General features: G+C 31.8%; 1 protein-coding gene across 1 annotated transcript in view; it reads left to right on the top strand.

Annotated features, from left to right (window-relative positions):
- LOC138329908 (uncharacterized) overlaps positions 1-18,846 on the top strand; it is a 159,859-nt gene that overhangs the window by 133,236 nt on the left and 7,777 nt on the right. The window contains exon 13 of the mRNA XM_069277192.1: positions 5,204-5,389. Coding sequence (XP_069133293.1) covers positions 5,204-5,389 — 186 coding nt within the window. The remainder of the gene's footprint in view (positions 1-5,203; positions 5,390-18,846) is intronic.

Below are 18,846 nucleotides of genomic sequence, written 5' to 3'. Positions count from 1 at the left end.
ACCCATAATCTGATAACAGAATAAATGAAATTGATTTTTTTTCTGTTTATTTATTGGAACTTCAGAAGTACATCAAATATATTAGCTGTTAATCAACAGACAGACTGGTGTTTGGATCGTTATAAATAACGAAACGTATACTTTTCTGTACGATATTTATATTAAATCTGATTACAAAAGAAACACTATATTTTTCCTGAATTTATTTTCAATTTAAAAGGAAACATATTACCTTTTCAAGGATAAGATGAAAGTGATTACTTTTACAAAGGTGAGAGGAAACTGATTGCCTGTAAAAAGGTGAGATGGAAGTTATTGCCTTTTCAAAGGTGAGAATGAAATTGATTTTCTTTACAAAGGTGATTGCCTTTTCCGAGGTTAGATTATAGTAATTGCCTTCAGGAAGGTGGATGAAACTGCATGATCACCTTTAAAAATACGAGATAAATTTAATTGAGTTAAAAGATGAGTTGAAAATGATTATCTGTAAAAAGATGAGATGGAAATTATTACCTTCAGAAGGTAAGATGAAACTGATTACCTTAAAAAGTTGTGATGATACCTATTGCTTTTTTAAATGTGATATGCCATTGCCATTTCAAAGGTGAGATTTAAGTTATTGTCTTTCCAAAAGTAAGATGAAATTCATTGCTTTTAAAAAGGTGAGATGAAATTGATTACCTTTAAAAAAGTGAGATGAAACTGATTACCTTTATATAGGTGAGATGAAACTGATTACCTTTATATAGGTGAGATGAAACTGATTACCTTTATATAGGTGAGATGAAACTGATTACCTTTATATAGGTGAGATGAAACTGATTACCTTTATATAGGTGAGATGAAACTGATTACCTTTATATAGGTGAGATGAAACTGATTACCTTTAAAATGGTGAGATGAAACGGATTACATTTAAAAAGGTGAGATGAAACAGATTACCTTTAAAAAGGTGAGATGAAACTGATTACCTTTAAAAAGGTGAGATGAAATGGATTACCTTTAAAAAGGTGAGATGAAACGGATTACCTTTAAAATGGTGAGATGAAACGGATTACCTTTAAAATGGTGAGATGAAAAGGATTACCTTTAAAATGGTGAGATGAAACGGATTATCTTTAAAATGGTGAGATGAAACGGATTACCTTTAAAATGGTGAGATGAAACGGATTACCTTTAAAAAGGAGAGATGAAACTGATTACCTTTAAAATGGTGAGATGAAACGGATTACCTTTAAAATGGTGAGATGAAACGGATTACCTTTAAAAAGGTGAGATGAAACAGAATTACCTTTAAAATGGTGAGATGAAACGGATTACCTTTAAAATGGTGAGATGAAACGTATTACCTTTAAAATGGTGAGATGAAACGGATTACCTTTAAAATGGTGAGATGAAACGGATTACCTTTAAAATGGTGAGATGAAACGGGATTACCTTTAAAATGGTGAGATGAAACTGATTTTCTGCGCTTTGATAGTAAGTAATGAACCATTGACTCTAGGGAATACTGAAGCACAACCAAAAACTAAGGCTTTTCAAGGACGAATAGAAGTCTTCTAGCATAACTTAATGACTTTGAGATGTAATGTAATCGTCTTTGATATCAACTATCTGCAAGTTGAATTTTGCACTTTAATTATGTACAGCAAACGATCCTCCAGTAATAACATGGGGTTACTGTTATCTTCAGTAAATACCTGACACATTTTCTATAGGCCAAGATTGATTTTACATATACACATGTTAATCAACACACTTCACTGCTGATGATATCAGAAATGATTTTATCTGGTCTAGGTAGACGATGATGGATATTTTGTTAAGCATGGCAGTCATATATAACGATATAATACAGTTTTCTAGAGGCACGCCCCATGAGGTTCTCAAGATAAACTGCTTTCTGATTTTGTCCAACAGATTGACAAAACCAGACTGGCACTCTATGCCTGGCTTCAAGCTGTGGTTTCCATACATTTCTATGTGAGCTGAGTGCAGTTTGAAGGAGCTATGATCCAGTACTATAGAATTCTTCAATTTTGCAGGTGTAAAATTTCGCAAGTGAAATTTTTTTCGATTTGCTACTTGGAAATTATTCATTAATTTCATTGTGGTGAATTTTCTTTGTAGCCTTTGAAAGCATCATTCATACGACAGACTGTGAAATATAAAGCCATGAATTTGATAAATTTTGCGAGGTATGAAATTTCATGGATGAATTCTTCAAATTAGCGAAATTAAATCCCTGGTTAATATTTTCAACTCTACAGTATGGTGTGGTGTAGACAATAATTACTGTGTAAAATGAAATTTTCGATGTGCAGAAACTTTCCTTATGTTTCGTGGTAGGTAATGAATCAGGAATGTAAAAAACAATAATATTTTATTTGACATGACGTTCTAACTATTGTTTTGTATACTACCCACAAATGCCTCTATCAGTTTACTGAAAGATTCACAAAAGAAAGTATCGACGAATCTTTCATCTTATACCATATCAGATTTGATTAGATATGCTTTGTGATTTGTTTTTCTATAAAATACTCTACAAGCGAAATGTTGAAAAATTCATTGTATGGTGCATATTCTTGAAGAAAAGGATTTAATTGACACAATTCTTTCCAAAAGAAAAGCAAAACGAATTACAAAATTATTTTTTCAATGTATAAACATATATGCACAATACAGATGGATATAGTTTAACTCATTCAACCCTGAAATTTCATAATGGACTGTTCAAATCTTTGATTTAGAAGAGTCTAAATGTGTCTTCAGGGGTGGGTGAGTTCAGCTTTTGTATGGCATTAAATATCCTAACGTAATTGTGTCATAAAAGCATATCCTGGACCAAGTCTCACTGTTTATAAACATCATCGTTAATAAAATGATCTTTCTGCTACGAGATAAGTCAATACATTGGTGTGAATGATGAGTTCAAATTGGTACAGCATATATCTCACTCCTTATAGTAATTAGTGCCCCACTGTAGCTACCTGAGGGGTGGGGAGGGGGGTAATCGTTTGTATCCTATATGTTACTGTTAGGCTGTGCGATGATAAGTTCGTTGGGGAGGGGAGTAATCGTTTGTACCCCATATGTTACTGTTAGGATGTGTGATGATGAGTTCGTGAGTCATGGCCTACGTCATTAGTCATGCCCTGCGTCATACTGACCATAACACTCAAGTCTTAGTACTCTCTCAACCAAATGTCAAAAGGCAAACAAAATATGATGTACAAGCAACAGCTTCCATGCGCTGCCACACAGCTCTTCATTTTCACAGCTCCTGTGTCCAGCTACACACGGAACGTGTTGATGTAGGGACTCGATGTAAATATTTTGTTCCTGGTGCTTACCTGAAGCGGACAGTGACCTTGAGCAAAAGGGTAAACAACTTATTGACCTCCGATTTGATGCCAACCTAATAATGCTTTACAAACATAGATCTTAATTGGGATGTGTGTACATGTACTAATGGACATCAGAAGAATCGTTTCACCAGGAAAAGCTTGGATACAATGTTACCAATTACTTCCTTTTATCCCGAATTTTGAAATTGTTGAGTGTAAGCCAAATTGGATACTTCTTTAATTCTTTAACAGAAATATGTTTCCAACAGACTTGCATTTGATGTGCATTTTGATATTTATTACTATTAAAAAATCAACAAAACTTACCAAGGTCTCTTAAACCATTTTTCATTAGAAACCTAGCTCTCCCAAGTGTCCCATACAGTGGAGCTGTAATAGAATGTAACATTGAGACACTTTTGATGAGGACTAATTGGACAATCCGAAAGGTCACTATGACCTCTAATGCAAGGTTAGCAGATCCTTTATGATGGTGTACATTATCTACTTAAACTTAAGTTTAATTAAGAATGTAGTCTCATGGTAAGGGAGACAGATCATGATTTTTTCATACAGACGCTTGAGTTATGACAGTGCCCCAAGCTCTTCAAGCATTTGAATGACCGCGATTTGATTAAAACCCCCTTTTCTGAAGTTTGAATTTATGAATAAATTATTTTATTATTTTTGAAAATAACAACACAAATAATCCTATCAGTCTTAAATTGCAATTTTATGGTAAATATATATTGATTAAACATTGTTAATTATTTTAAAACTAAAACTATTGACATCTAGGCTATATTGTAACAGAAAATTCTGTAGTGAATGTATAAAAAGTATATATTATAGGGGAGATAACTCTATTGTGAATCCCATCTTTTTCAATGAAAAATTAAGGTTTTTTTGGTTCTAAAAATGCTCTATCTTGACAAATTGTGGTTCAATTTTCTTGAAAATTGACTGATTAAAAGCAACTTTGTCACTTTTTAGTCTGTTATTTTTCTATAAAAATTGAACTTCACAATTTCGATTTATTTTCATTTTGGTGAGAATGTTTTAGGTGATTTACTTGCGTCTTTTTTACCTAATTTCCTCCAAAAATGATCACTAGAAATTAATTATGACGAGAAGTAAAGCATTTTTTTTAAAAAAAGGACTGATATATATCACGTCAATTAAACAATATATATATCGTAGAACATTTTGTTAATTAATTTCATTTACTGGGCGGATTTAGTACAGACTAATGCTGTTTTTTCATGTGCAGAATCTACTCAAAAATGGCAAATTTGAATATTTATTTAGAAAAAATAGATGGTTCAATTTCTTCGAAACTTTGACAGAAGATGCATAACAACATATTTACTTCATAAATCAAATATGAAAAATATTGAACGACAGGAAAATTTTGGGGTACATTATCTACTTAAACTTAAGTTTAACTGGGTGTGTAAAGTTCACCAGAGCGTGACCCCTAATGTTGATTGGCGGATCCTCATGCAGAGTGAAACAGAATGATGTCTGTATATTAATCAGATTGACCTAATTCCTGACCCCTATCACGCAGCCCTATATAACCAAAGTAAACACTAACCTTAGCTTTGTTAGGAACTTTTCCGTATTCAAACATGATCCATAAAATACTTATGTAAAATAAACGTTTATTCCGGAGTATAAGTCGCACCTTTTTAGCATTAAAAACAACAGAGTGGCTTATACGCCATATATAAGCTTTTGTGTATTTGTAGCAGAAGATACTTTAAGATTTTATGAACGTTTTTGTATTTGCAGCTAGAGAAATCGGCCTTACTATACATAACTAAGATCTATGAACTTTTCTGTATTTGCAGCAGGAGAAATCGACCCAGTATACAGTTTACTAAAGTGTGCTGCTGACTTACCGAAAGGTGGTCCCAAGGCCTGCGGTGTTCACAGTCAATGCTCAGGGCACCACAGTTCTATACGACGAGGCAGCCCCGGGGCGGGGGGAGACAGCAGCGGCAACACCTCCAAAACTTCTAGTCCATCGTCATCAGGTACCGCCCCACACAAAAGATAAAATCCATGTCACCTGTGCTTTCTTTGTGTCTGTTCTGCACCTTGACTGCGAGTCTGTTCTTGTCAGTCGTCACTCCATGCCAGGTCCGCGAGGGGACAACTCTGTTTAAAGAAACTCTCACCACCCCTTGAATCCCCCACAGTGCCAGTGTCGTGTCTTGTAAGAAACCATATCTCCAACTTCACGGTCGTCATGCTTTATGTCTTCACTGTTGTCACGTCGCCATGGTAACCTTTCTGGTATTGTCACCATGTCACACTGTAAACATTTTGTTGTTAGTCTATTTATTTCGGAGTGAAGAGATACGCAATATATACCATAAACATTTCAGTATACTCGTACTTACATTGGTATGTACAAGAACAGGAAGATTACAAAGCTTCAAAAATATGCTATGGATTTGGTTTTCCCCCTTTTTTTCTTATTATGATTTTGATCATATTGAAGAGCCAGGAAGTATAATCCAAAACACTTTATACATATGGAAGAATATATAACGAACTATTTTAAACAAAATCAGTTTCGTTTTACCCTAAACATATTGTTTTCATTATTTTATGAAACGAGTGGTTTGTGGTTATCGTAGTGCCAACGAAAATATTTATTGTGTTTATATTTCATTATAAAAAGCCACATATCAGATATCAGTCGGATACATATTTTTTTTATTACATTTTGTTAAAAACATAACAAAAATAAAATCAGTTAAAGGTGGTATTATTTTGAGAATCTTGTTAAGGTTAGTATCGTACATATCCTTCGACAGTAAATTAAAGATTTAGGATTGGTCTATGTTCAAGGTCACGAAATTGTCAGTATTTTATATCAATGGATTGCCGTTCATTCTCTTTATGTGTGTTCAAAAGTTTAACTGACTATTGTCATTTTTTCTCTGAAGCTTTCGGATTTCAATCGATTGGATAAAACCACAAAAAATCATATAAAAGTCATTTGATTTTCCTTTTAAAACTTTTTTTATTTTGCATGAAAGCAATCTTACATTTTCTTATTATTATAAAGCAACATCTGGTATACATGTGTCGTGTAGTTGTTGTGGTAGATTGAAGTAGACTTAGTACATACCATTGTAGACTTTGGCACTATTAGATGGCCTTGACCTTGGCTTAGCCTTGATCACGGCATAGCCTTTGCCTTGGCGTAGCCTTGACCTTGGCGTAGCCTTGACCTTGGCGTAGCCTTGACCTTGGCGTAGATAGCCTTTCTTTACAGATGAACTTTCCTGCTGACCTGGCGATGGATTACTGTACACAGCGTACAGTATCTCTATATATTGGCTGTTTGGTAATCACAGTTCAACATGTATTGGGAGACCAAGACTAAATTAACCTCTCTCGGGAGACCATCTCCTCTATTGTCTATTTCCTGTTATAGAATATTTTTTGTAGGGACCATGTCAGAGTTTTGCAGTATTTTAATAAAGCCTCTATATAAGTATAGACTGAAGTATTTTTAATGCCATTTGAACTGAAGGATCCTTTTCCATTAAGTTTAGGTTTAAGGGTTTACATAAAAATTAAACTATTTAAAGCCTGCTTTAGAGACCACCCATCTAATGGCCATTAATTTTGTAAACTAAATGAACACCAAGTCCTCTGACTTATCTGAAATCCCTCTAAAATGAATAACATATGGATAATGTAAACACATGCAAAACTTTCAAACCTAGAATTAAAAAAAAAATTTAAATGAGTCTTTATTGCAATACAATTTTGGATCAAAATATGAAGTTTGATTTGCGTTTAACTGACTTCATCTTTCTGCAAGTATCTCATCGCTAAAAATGATTAAATTCTATGATTTGATTAACACATACAATTCTTTCAAACCTAGAATGAGAACATTTTAAAATGAATCTTGATTACAATGAAAATTTGGAAGAGGCATTATGGTGATAAATCTAGCTTGCATTTGACGTGTAACGTTATCAATTCAATACTCCCTGCTGAAAGTTATGTTATAAATAAGGTTTGAGTGTGACATGACACTACCATGGGCAGAACCCCAAGGGAGTTGTTGACATACCTCATGGTTTCCCAAGACAGGTTCAACTAGTGATTTTGTGTGTAAGCTTTCACTGATGTAGTTTTCATGCATTTCAGCATACTTATCAATACAAATTGGTTTTTGGACTATATTTATAAATCACTTACAACCACTAACACCTGTAGTGCAATAAATCACATATGTGTGCTTTAATTCACATCATCAAGTAGCAAAATCATATTCACTTCAAACCATTTACATGTGAAAGACAAGTATGTTCCTTTACAAGTGTTGTTTACTATGGTTTTAATTATATAAAAGCACACTTAAAATGTTACCGATCTTTTGGTCATAGAATATATTGAAAACAATTCGTTTGTTTAGGCCTGTTAATTAGCCTTCCTTGATAAATGTGTAATGAATGTATAATTAATAAACGTTGGTGTTGGTCAGTATTGCTTTAGTCACTTAACTATGATTGAACAAAAAAATTAAAATATTAAAAGTAGAAAAAAAAAATCAATATATATATAATTATGATAATTACAAAGCAATAGAAATCATTGAAATTATCCATTTGCCTTTTAATGTGTTTTAATTATTTCAATTATTTAAACAGCTATGTTAAAATCGTGAAGTCTTCTGAAAAATCAAATCAAGCCTAATATATGCTGTATATTGATCCATTCTGATGACACCGTTTTGTTGGATGTTGAAACATCTATTACATTATTTTAATCAATGATGAAGATAATGATCATCTTTTTTCTTATGGTAATTTTGATAAACTTTATCAATACCCGCACTGCAAATATTACAGTTCTTAAACAAACGCTGTCATTAAACATTCATACGACAAAAATATCCTGAAGCGATTTGGAAAATAGTCTCAGTGATAGATTGTAATGATAGTAAAATCATATACCTAAAACTAAATATATCATTCATCATACTAATCATTATACTAATCTTACTAAATTTGCCCAGTGCTGTGACCTTTAAAGTCATATAGACATCCAATTCATTCCATCATTTAGTTATAACACACCATTTCCTCTGGCCCATGTAACAGATTTTATGTAGATATAAGAATAAAATGTAACTCATATTCATTTTATATATTAAAGGCTATGTAAGTTGTTTGGATAGTTAATATATATTCTGTAAAATAATTGCGTTTATCAGTTCATATTAAACATCTAGTTGTAAGGCAATGGATGCCTCAAATGAGCCCATTCTTTTTTCAAAATGTTGAAATATTTCTGCTCTGATCATCAACAGCCAAGAGGAAATTTGTACCCGCCATGGAGCAAGTCATGGAAACTGAATAGATTCCACGTCACTGTTGAGCTTGACAGATACAGGTTAGACGCAACTTCCTCATTGGAAGAAACATAACTCCCCCTACTTGCAAAAGAATCCTATCAAGGGAATAACTCCAATCCCTTCCTATTCATCAGTCAAGAATGATCCCAGTTGTTCCTTTGCATATGATATCAAATCGTTAATCTTTCCCAAACATCATTAGGATGATTTTCCAAAGATCGTTTAAGGGTTTCCATTACGCGAAGTGAAAGGTAGACTTCATTTGGCGACGTGTACCATTTCCTTACATTCATTTTAATTTTCAAACTTTTATTTTTCTCTACTGAAATATATCTCTTGAAAAAAATATGGAGTACATGTTTTGAGATCACTGTAAAATGGGAATTGCAGCCAACATTAAGGAAATAATGGAGGAAAAACTAACTTTTAAAAGAGTAAATTTCTCCAAATTAGGTAAAAGTTCAAACTTCAAGTCAGTTTGTGAATAATTGTAATCATCTACCATCTAATAGCTCTGACATATTATTTCACTATTAAATAGTTTATTTGTTCTTCCCAGTGTTGTTGTTCCGTACACCCAATTACATCGATGTCTACAGCTCTGAATACCAAGAACCTGTAGAAAGTATTGAAAATTACTTTTCTTTATATTGTTATTAGTCAAGTCATGCTGAATTAAGTGATAATGATAAAACATAATTATTTTTTGAATAACATAAATGAAAATATAAAGTCAATTATAACACCAAAATATAAGTGTCAGTATTTTTTTAACAAAAAATGTTAATAAAAAGTAAAGTATTGCTCCGATTTGACAACAAATTACGTTTTAGAGAATTTCTTGGTCGTTGACAGGAGTTTGTGTGAGGAAAAACTTATCTTTGTAGTTATTGATGTGTCCAAAGCCCCCAGTCGTCTGTGAATAGTTTTGTGACTATATACTCTTTTGTGAAAGCATTTTCACGATGTATTCATCATCATTCTTTTGTTTTAATTCCTATAAAATCCCTAACAAACTACCCCAAAAGACGTGAATACAATTTACCCATTCCCACAGTCGATTCCAGAGAATTGAGATGGTAAAACAGCTATCTAGTTGCCTGCAGCGTTCTAACCTTCACCTGAATGAGTTCATACTACCAAAGTTTGATTGAATAACTTATTTCATGCTGCCTGGTCCTAATCTTTGATTGACTAACTTATTCTATGCTGCCTGGTCCTAATCTTTGAGTGACTAACTTATTCTATGCTGCCTGGTCCTAAAGTTTGATTGACTAACTTATTCTATGCTGCCTGGTCCTAATCTTTGAGTGACTAACTTATTCTATGCTGCCTGGTCCTAAAGTTTGATTGACTAACTTATTCTATACTATGCCTCCAGGTCTTGTCATGATATTCGTTTTATGCCCCAGGAAATGCTGCTAAATGTTTTACATTTTCATATTGTATGTGCTTTGCCTTGGGTAGATTGTCTGTACACGACTAACTTGTGCTTGATTGTTAACATAGTAAACAACGACTTCTGAATTACTAACGCTTTTGTCAATGAATAAAACATACAGATGATTAAGTCTAAAAACTTTTAAACTATAGAAATTAACAATATTTTTAAGTGCTTTTATATTTATTATTGTCCATTGGCTTATGCAAAAATAAACCAAGAAAATAATTGCCGATTTTGTAGCGCTTGCTTAATTTACCTGGTACTATATTTAAAGATTTTATTAATATATCTTCTCTCACGTATGTAGTTATTTTGTATCTCGTTTTTGAGTTTTCATTTTCTCTCTCTTTTCCTCTTAAATTTATGTCATCCTCGTCTCTGTGTGTGACCTGCTCTCTCATGAATAATAAAATATTTATATTTAATTTACTATTTTGACACCAATATAAGTTATTGTCAAAACTTTATCGGGTACAAACATTCCCTTGTAAAAAAATTTCTGTCGATGAAGAAACCATTGCAAAAGTTCGGTAATAATAGATTATTAAAATGGAATTTACTGAAAACAGTAATTCAATGGTTAATAAATTTTAAATTTTCAATGATTTATTGTATAATGAATATTATTGAAATTAGAGTCCATTATTGAATGGTGATTAATTTTGAAAGCGTTTTATCAATTTTGTAATATGTAATTTTCATGGACGTTTTGTGTTATGTGACTTTAAAATATAATGTTCTAGGACATTTTTAATTGTAAAAAATACTTGATTACATAAAATGATTAAGAGTTGGTGAATATTGGACTAAAACACACATTTGAAATATTTTTGGCAAAATTGTATCACCGCAGGGACGTATTTAGGGAAACTATACTTTTAAGCCACGTTGACAATCTAGTATATACATTGTACTTGTTTCTGGAACTTTAATTCATAAGAGCATCGGGTCACACCAGAGATCTTCAAAACTTCACAAACTTTCCCCTTTTCTTCATCTGTCTGACTTTTCTCTTTGACAGGCATGCACGATCTAGTGGCACAGAGCTTAGGATCGGAGTTCAAGAATTACTACAAACTTACGAGTCCTGGTAAAAAACCAGGCTCATTTGATGTCTTTTGACATTAGTTGTCTCATAATGTTTATTGTACAATATGAATACTGTTTCGATTAGAAACTGTTGAAAGGTTGCTACAGCCTTAATGGCTATTCCATGCATTTTCTTATTAAGATAGTCCACTTAAAACCGAAACGGGATTTTAATACGTTGACCTTGAACATACCTAACAATTGTTTCCGTTACTGCCCATTTAGAATGAATTCAACGACGTTTAACGGGATTAAATCATAAATATTGCAATAGATATTGTTACAGGAAACAGATCAGACATATACCCCTACAATTTTAAGCAAGATCAAAAATTGTATTATTCTAAGTTAGCACTATTTATTTTTGACAACACGCTAGGTTAGAGGTATTAGGGAATCCTTATACATTTGAGGAGTTACTTTACGGAAAAGATAACATTAATATTTTTAAGAATAGAATTTAAAACCGTAGTAAAATGATTGATTGAATTGTCTCGAAATGTAATGATACGAATAGGTATCTGTTGTCTTTTGTAATTTTTAAATGCAGCTGTTAGATAGTACAGAATTACATTCTTAAGACGCAGCGATGCTATTGGTTTACTTGTGATCGGTATACATATCCTCCATTCCAAGGAAGTTTTTCGATAGTGTATATGATCAGGAACTGGTTGGTTCTTTGTAGATAAAAACTTCAGAGAGTAATTGTGAAACTGTGTAGTTGTAACGGTTGTTATTAGTTTTAGTTCAAATCTTAAAAGCATACATCACACTTACATTTCCTATTGATTATCATTGACATTTCCGCATTTTTTATGAGATTTCGATTTTTAGAACAATGCACTCTTAATAATGATAGGAAAATTAAGTCATTTTTTAAAAAGTTGAACATAAAATGATTTTGGTCAAGCTTTCAGTAAAACAGTTAATTCTAACAGTTGTTTTTGATAGTTTTTACGATATTTTGTTCAAGTAAATTAAGTGGTTTGGGCTGAATTGGCGACTAATTCTATATCCATTTTTTCATTGGCATTTAATTTTTAAGTTTTTAATACCTTTTATCTGTTTCCTTTTAATCTTAACAATTTACTTTTTTCAAGAGAAAAGGGCCATGATTCAAAATTTTCTTCAACATTTAATCTTTTCTTCAACATTGTTATTTTCGTTTTTCATGCGAGGAAATATTTATTTGAAGCAACGAAAGTTCATTTCAATACTCTTTATACTACAACAGTATAGCACTACACTTAAAGTATAGACAATTCCTCTTTCAGAACATCCTTGAAAATTTTCTTGTCTCAAAAAAATTTATTATTAGTTTTAGATAATAAGAAAGTGTAAAAAAAAAACCAGTTTTTCTGCAAACGTTTTCTTTTTTTGACGTTTATATATAAATATATTTAAATTGGTTTTTGTATGGGAAGTATGATACTTATCTTCTGACAGAAATAACAGATTATTTCTAATCCGTTGTTGCAAAAAAAAACCTGTTATTTTACTACCAATATAATATATTTCATTATTTTCTAAATTAATGAACTTTTGATAATCTACTAATACAACTATCAAAACTTTTAAATCATTTCATACAAATGTGAATTATCAAATAATTGGATCTTACCTTGGAACTAGCGCATTGTTTTATATCATACAATTATAAATTTCTTGATTTTTGTGGACTTTGATACCAGCACATACTTGTCTCTTTGTGATTCTGTTACATATCAGTGACGTGTGAAGCCCTAAGAGTCTGGCACTCTCCAGCACTTGGTGTTGTGACGTACGATGTAACATCTCTTTGTACTTTTGTAACCTTTTTAAGTGTTGAATTCACTGTGTGATTTACTATGTATTTCGAATAACTAAAAATTCAAGGGCGATAATTCATCGTTCAGGGGATATAACTGTACTATGAAATGATTTTGAATTTGATGAGATTGTCACTTTACTGAAATGATTTATAAAGTTCATGTAATCATTTTTTTCTAATTTGAAAATATTTTTATACGTGATAGATTTGGTACGAAATGCACCATTATTTTTAAAGATTTAAGATACAATAACTAAATAGTGAATTATATAGCCCGTAAAGTTGGTTTTATATAACAGCAAATATAATGATTTATTTATTGGTGAAGCTGTAAAAGTGACAATATCATTAAGTACCTTTATACAAATATGAATTATTAACTTATTCTACTGTGCTTACTCTCAACCTAAAGTGAATAGTCGGTCAAATAAAGCCAGTCTAAATGCCTTCATTGGCCTTCCAAAAGTCCTTACATATTAAAACGACGGCCAAGTTCTGCTTATGTTGTCCAGTTTTGACCTTTGAAATTATTGAAAAGCCCCGTGTAAATTTAGTACAGTACTAAAACTAATTATTAATATGAAACTCTTTGAAAGGCTTTGTGAGGCTGCGTGGATATAACCAGCTGGAAGGGCATTTTAGGATTCCTATGATATGAATTAATTTCCTCGCATGTAGAGCGATTTTGACGACCATTTTTTGAGACTTTTGCGTTCCATTGCCCGACTATTCATTTTAATCACCATTTACATCTTCAGCACTGTTGTCTTTCTCTGTTACTCTGTACACAACTTTTATCTGTACACATTTCGTCATTGCTCAATGACATTAATTTTATTTTTTTGGTCTGGGTATCAGTATCCAGTAAAATTTAATGAAAATGAAATGGCATATTATTTATAGGCGCCAACTTATGACAACTATACATATAAGCATCACATGCATAATGCAGTTTATTTTAGACAATTATTGTAGGGTATACTGTATAAGGTTTTCTGTATTTGCATATTGTAGAGTTATCTACCCTTGTTGGAAGGTATTGATTGTGACGTCATGTGTTAGTGAGCATAACGTTATACTTGTCTAAGAAAATGGCGTGAATTTCACTCATAAAACAATGACATCGCAATGGATATCGACCCGCAAGGGAGATAACTATGAAATATGCAAAGACGAAATACATGTTTTAGCATTAGTTTGGAAACGTATGAAATAATTATTTTTCCTTTACAAGGAATGTTAAGAACGTATGCATGGAAAACGAATATTTTATAGCTCAAATTTACAAAAACCAAATATTACAATGAATATCAGTTTGTATATCTGTGTCCATCAGAAATCGGATGTAGATGTTCGGTGAAATAAAACGAGACCATAACATGACAGTAGAGCAGGGGTGAGCTCAAACTTCATTATTTTGAGGTGGGTAAATATATGTAAACACATTCAACCATTTCATCTCTAGGTCTTTGTCAGTGGTAGTAGGGGTCTGTGTTGGGGTAATAAGGAAAATTTGCTCAATTATTTCTTAAATTTTCAAAGGCAGATTACATCTGCAGCGTAAGTGTATGCACTTTGTAGAGATATAGTTGTTTATTATTATGACGAACAAAGTTGTCCACCATCCCCAGGAATGGGCCATAATTAATAAACGACCACTAGACGATACCAAGGCTAAATTTTGGTCAAATTTTAATCAAAATTATGTCTTTTACATATTTGCTGTTTTAGCACAAGCTTCTTGGCCTTAAAGTCTGTTTTTGTAGTTACACATAGTCATTTTTCAGTGACTGTTTGTTTTTTATCATAGCAATAGTTTGGTTTCTATAGTTACACTAATGTTTCCAAGGTTACATTAAGTTGGTTATAGATTCTATACTTACTACATTTTATCTTTTTCCATGTTTGATTTTGGTTTCCATGTTTACATTGACGGTTTTCATGGTTACAGGTATAGCTACCATAGTTACAGTTACTTTCCTTGGTTACTTTTGGTTTCCATGGCTACATTAACGGTTTCCATGGTTACATTTAATGCTACCATAGTTACAGTTACTTTCCTTGGTTACTTTTGGTTTCCATGGCTACATTAACGGTTTCCATGGTTACATTTAATGCTACCAAAGTTACAGTTATTTTCCATAGTTACCTATAACGGTTTCCATGTTAACATTTGGTTTCCCATAGTTATACATTGACGCTTTCATGGTTACAGTATCAATACCATACTCACAATTGGTTTCCATGATTACTTCTATCGGTTACCATGTTTACTTTTGGTTACCATGGTTACATTAAAGGTTTCCTTGGTAACAGTATTAATACCATTCTTACAGTTGGTTTCAATGGTTACTTCTATCGGTTTCCATGTTTACTTTTGGTTTCCATGGTTACAGTTATCGCTACCATAGTTACAGTTGGTTTCCATGGCTATTTCTATCTTTTTTATGTTTACATTTAGTACTGATAAGGTTGAGGAGCTTGTGTTATAACTAATCATGTTTTTTCAACCCACCTCTCTTCTCATTGATCACAAAGCACATGTGATATTAGATTTAGAATTAAAATTTAGTGATGTAAATATTTCTTCATTGTTTACACATGGATATAACCATTATTATTTTATGTTACAAATCACAGTTGTATCTAACTCACGCTTGTTTTGTTAGATAGTTGTTAGAATCTGGCTTGTTTGTTTTAAGACCCCTTTTTGTTATATATACACTTTTAATGCTTTCATTCAAATATTTATAAGTTGATTATTTAACAGCAATATATAATAGCTTACTAACTAAACTTGTTCAAAATTACAATAATAATAAAAATATTATAATAAAAATATATTCTTTCAAAAACTTTTATGTTAAATTTGTATAAAAATAAAAAAATAATGTATAATATTTTAATTTGTATAAAAATAAAAAAAAATAATTTATAATATTTTTCCTGTTTTCGGTATTGTAACTCAGATAATAATTGATAATACAGAGATTCAACAGCAAGTCTTCATTCAAAATATTTTTTAATGGTTGTTTAAAGTTTTAAGTGTGCTCAAATCTATTATACTCAGGAAGAGGATAGCTCTCTGCATTGAAGCAATAACGTTCATGTTTGTAGATTGGATAGCCATTGTTGTAGGCTAACGGCTTTATTGTATGATAATGAAATCGATTACATTCCCCTATATGTAGGTCCCATTGTTTGCCCATTTCAGATTTAAGTTTGTTTGGTTTGTGGTTCCTATCACATGTTGTAAGTTTTTCCAATCTGCAAAGTTGTCTTCTCTTGTGGTCAGTATCAGTCGTACATTTTGTAAATGAAATAATATTTTCTGAAATTTTCATTAAGTTCTTGAAGCGTACAAATAAGGTAAAAAAAGGTACCTGTTCGCAGGAGAGTACAACTTTGCATAGGGAAAACGTGACTGATACAATTTTATTGTTTATGTTTCACGTTTTATTTATTTTCACCTATTTTCATGCCACACTGTTGTTTAACCAATATATAAATTTTGTTGTTCACATATTTACATAAATTTATTTATTTTGATTTTTTTCGCTAAACCTTTGACTACTCTACTTTGATATTAGACTAGATTCAGCGTGTCCCTCATTAAGACGTGTATCTACATGTGTGGAATATAACTACAGTATAACGTCAACCACCCGTTCATGAGTGAAAAAGTCAACCTTCCCTTATAATATCTACATTTGATAAAGTATAGTAGAAATTTCTAAATACGTGATGTGTTTTAATTGTAACTCTATCATCTATAAACATCACTTTTACTTGATCACTCGACAAAGGTAAGGCTTGCAGAATGTAGGATTCCAGACTTTCTGTAACATTATTTTTGGACCAAAACATATATTGGATTCTAAGGTTTTGAAATTCTATCAACTCATAAATATTGCTTTCGCTCTCTTCAATTACATTTTAGGCTGAATACGCTCAAGCAAAAAAACGAGTTTACTAAACAAAATACTTGGTTTTTCTGATGACCTGTTTGGATAAACTGTTTAATTTCTTTAATTGATATATTTTTAATTGATACTTTTCCTTTTTCATGTTAGGTTTTGATTTTTTCTTCCATATTTCAAGTTATTTAGTCATCATGTTCAATTACTTGATCATTGATCGCATTTATGAATCCATACACCATAGACTTGGCTATGATGTCAACCATCATTAAAACGTTGTCAAAGGTCATGCGCACTTTCATTAATATCATGCCTGATGTTGATCTCATATAGATTATTGATATGAAAGTGTTTCTATATATAGGTAATGTTATATGTATATTTATGAGATTGTACGAGAATACGGTTTTGATAGGAACGTGACATGGTTTTTCTGTGTGTTTTCTGTGAAATCTAGTCGCACTGTTTGAATAAAACTTTCCTACACCCCGAAAAAATATGTTGTGTTGTGTTGTACTTCATTCCTTTTTAAAAGTGAATTTCCTGTTATTTCCTGTCAAATCTACGCTAAGATTTCCTTCGGTGTAGTTTGAGATTCTCAAGACATAATACAAAGGGAGGTAATTCAATCGATTCTACCGATTCCACACACATACGATAGAAAATGGGTTTTTTTTCCTATCTGATATATACGTGTATGTCAAGTTTTTGAGAGACGAATTTGATGCAAAATTCTTTTTGAAGTTTGTGAAATTCTAAATTAACTTAGACAGATGTATTTCACTGTGTACACGCAAAACACTTACAATTTACGAGATAATCTGTTAACAAATATACAAATAAGAATCGATTAAATTGGATAATAAATTACCCATTTAACTTCGTCAACACGTATGTTAACTCGACGTCATATCCATTAAACTTAGTTAAAACGTTTTGTTAACTCGACATAATACAAACATAGAGAACTACTTACTTGTGAATTTCGCTATATATTGACGAAATTTAAAGGAACATCATATGTTATCTGTTGAAATTACGTGTCAAAATCCCCAGCACTCGACTTCTTTCTGTTTATGCCCTCCTCCATCCCTGCTATTCTGTTTGCACTTTTTAAATGTCCACTTTGTCAGCCCCCTTTGATATTGTCATATTAAAAGATACTTTTATATATAAATTTAAGGAATAACTTGAATATTTTTTTATGTTATGGAGATATGGTGAAAGTACATTAAGAGTTTTGTGTTTTATCTCCATAACAAAAAAAACTACTATTCAAATTGACCTAATAAATCAATTTGCTGAAGATATTCTCTTTAGATTTACATATTAATTTTGGGACTTTTTCTACGTTAGAAACAGCGACGCTATTTTTTCCTTTATGGGCTGATAAATTGTTAAGCCATTGAAAATGCTGGTTATAAACATATATATAAATGAAATTGTCAAAAAAAAAATAAACAATAACAACAGAACATTTTTATAACACCATTTATACAAAGTGTTTGCAGTTCCTAAGAATTTAATAGAATTTTCCGGTAGAATGATTTGCCTAATGACCCTGTGCAGACCACTTCACAACGTATAGTGAAGCTTCGGTATGAGATACAAGATTATAGAGTTGAAACTTTTATGTCTTTAATACCATTGCAATTAATTTTCATGCAATTTAAAAATAGACTTACCTTGTTTACTGGAAACCACACTCCTTTTAATCTTTGGCCCTAAATATGCTCCCTGGCAAAGGTACTGGATTTGGGCTCTCAGCTTTCCTGCTCAACATTTTCAACCGTATTTCTCAGGGATATGACATTTCAAAAGAAAAAGAAATGATTCCATGT

The sequence above is a fragment of the Argopecten irradians genome, chromosome 8 (genome assembly GCF_041381155.1).
Source record: "Argopecten irradians isolate NY chromosome 8, Ai_NY, whole genome shotgun sequence".
In the NCBI taxonomy this organism is placed as follows: Eukaryota; Metazoa; Mollusca; class Bivalvia; order Pectinida; family Pectinidae; genus Argopecten; species Argopecten irradians.
This window is presented reverse-complemented; position numbering and strand designations above follow the sequence as displayed.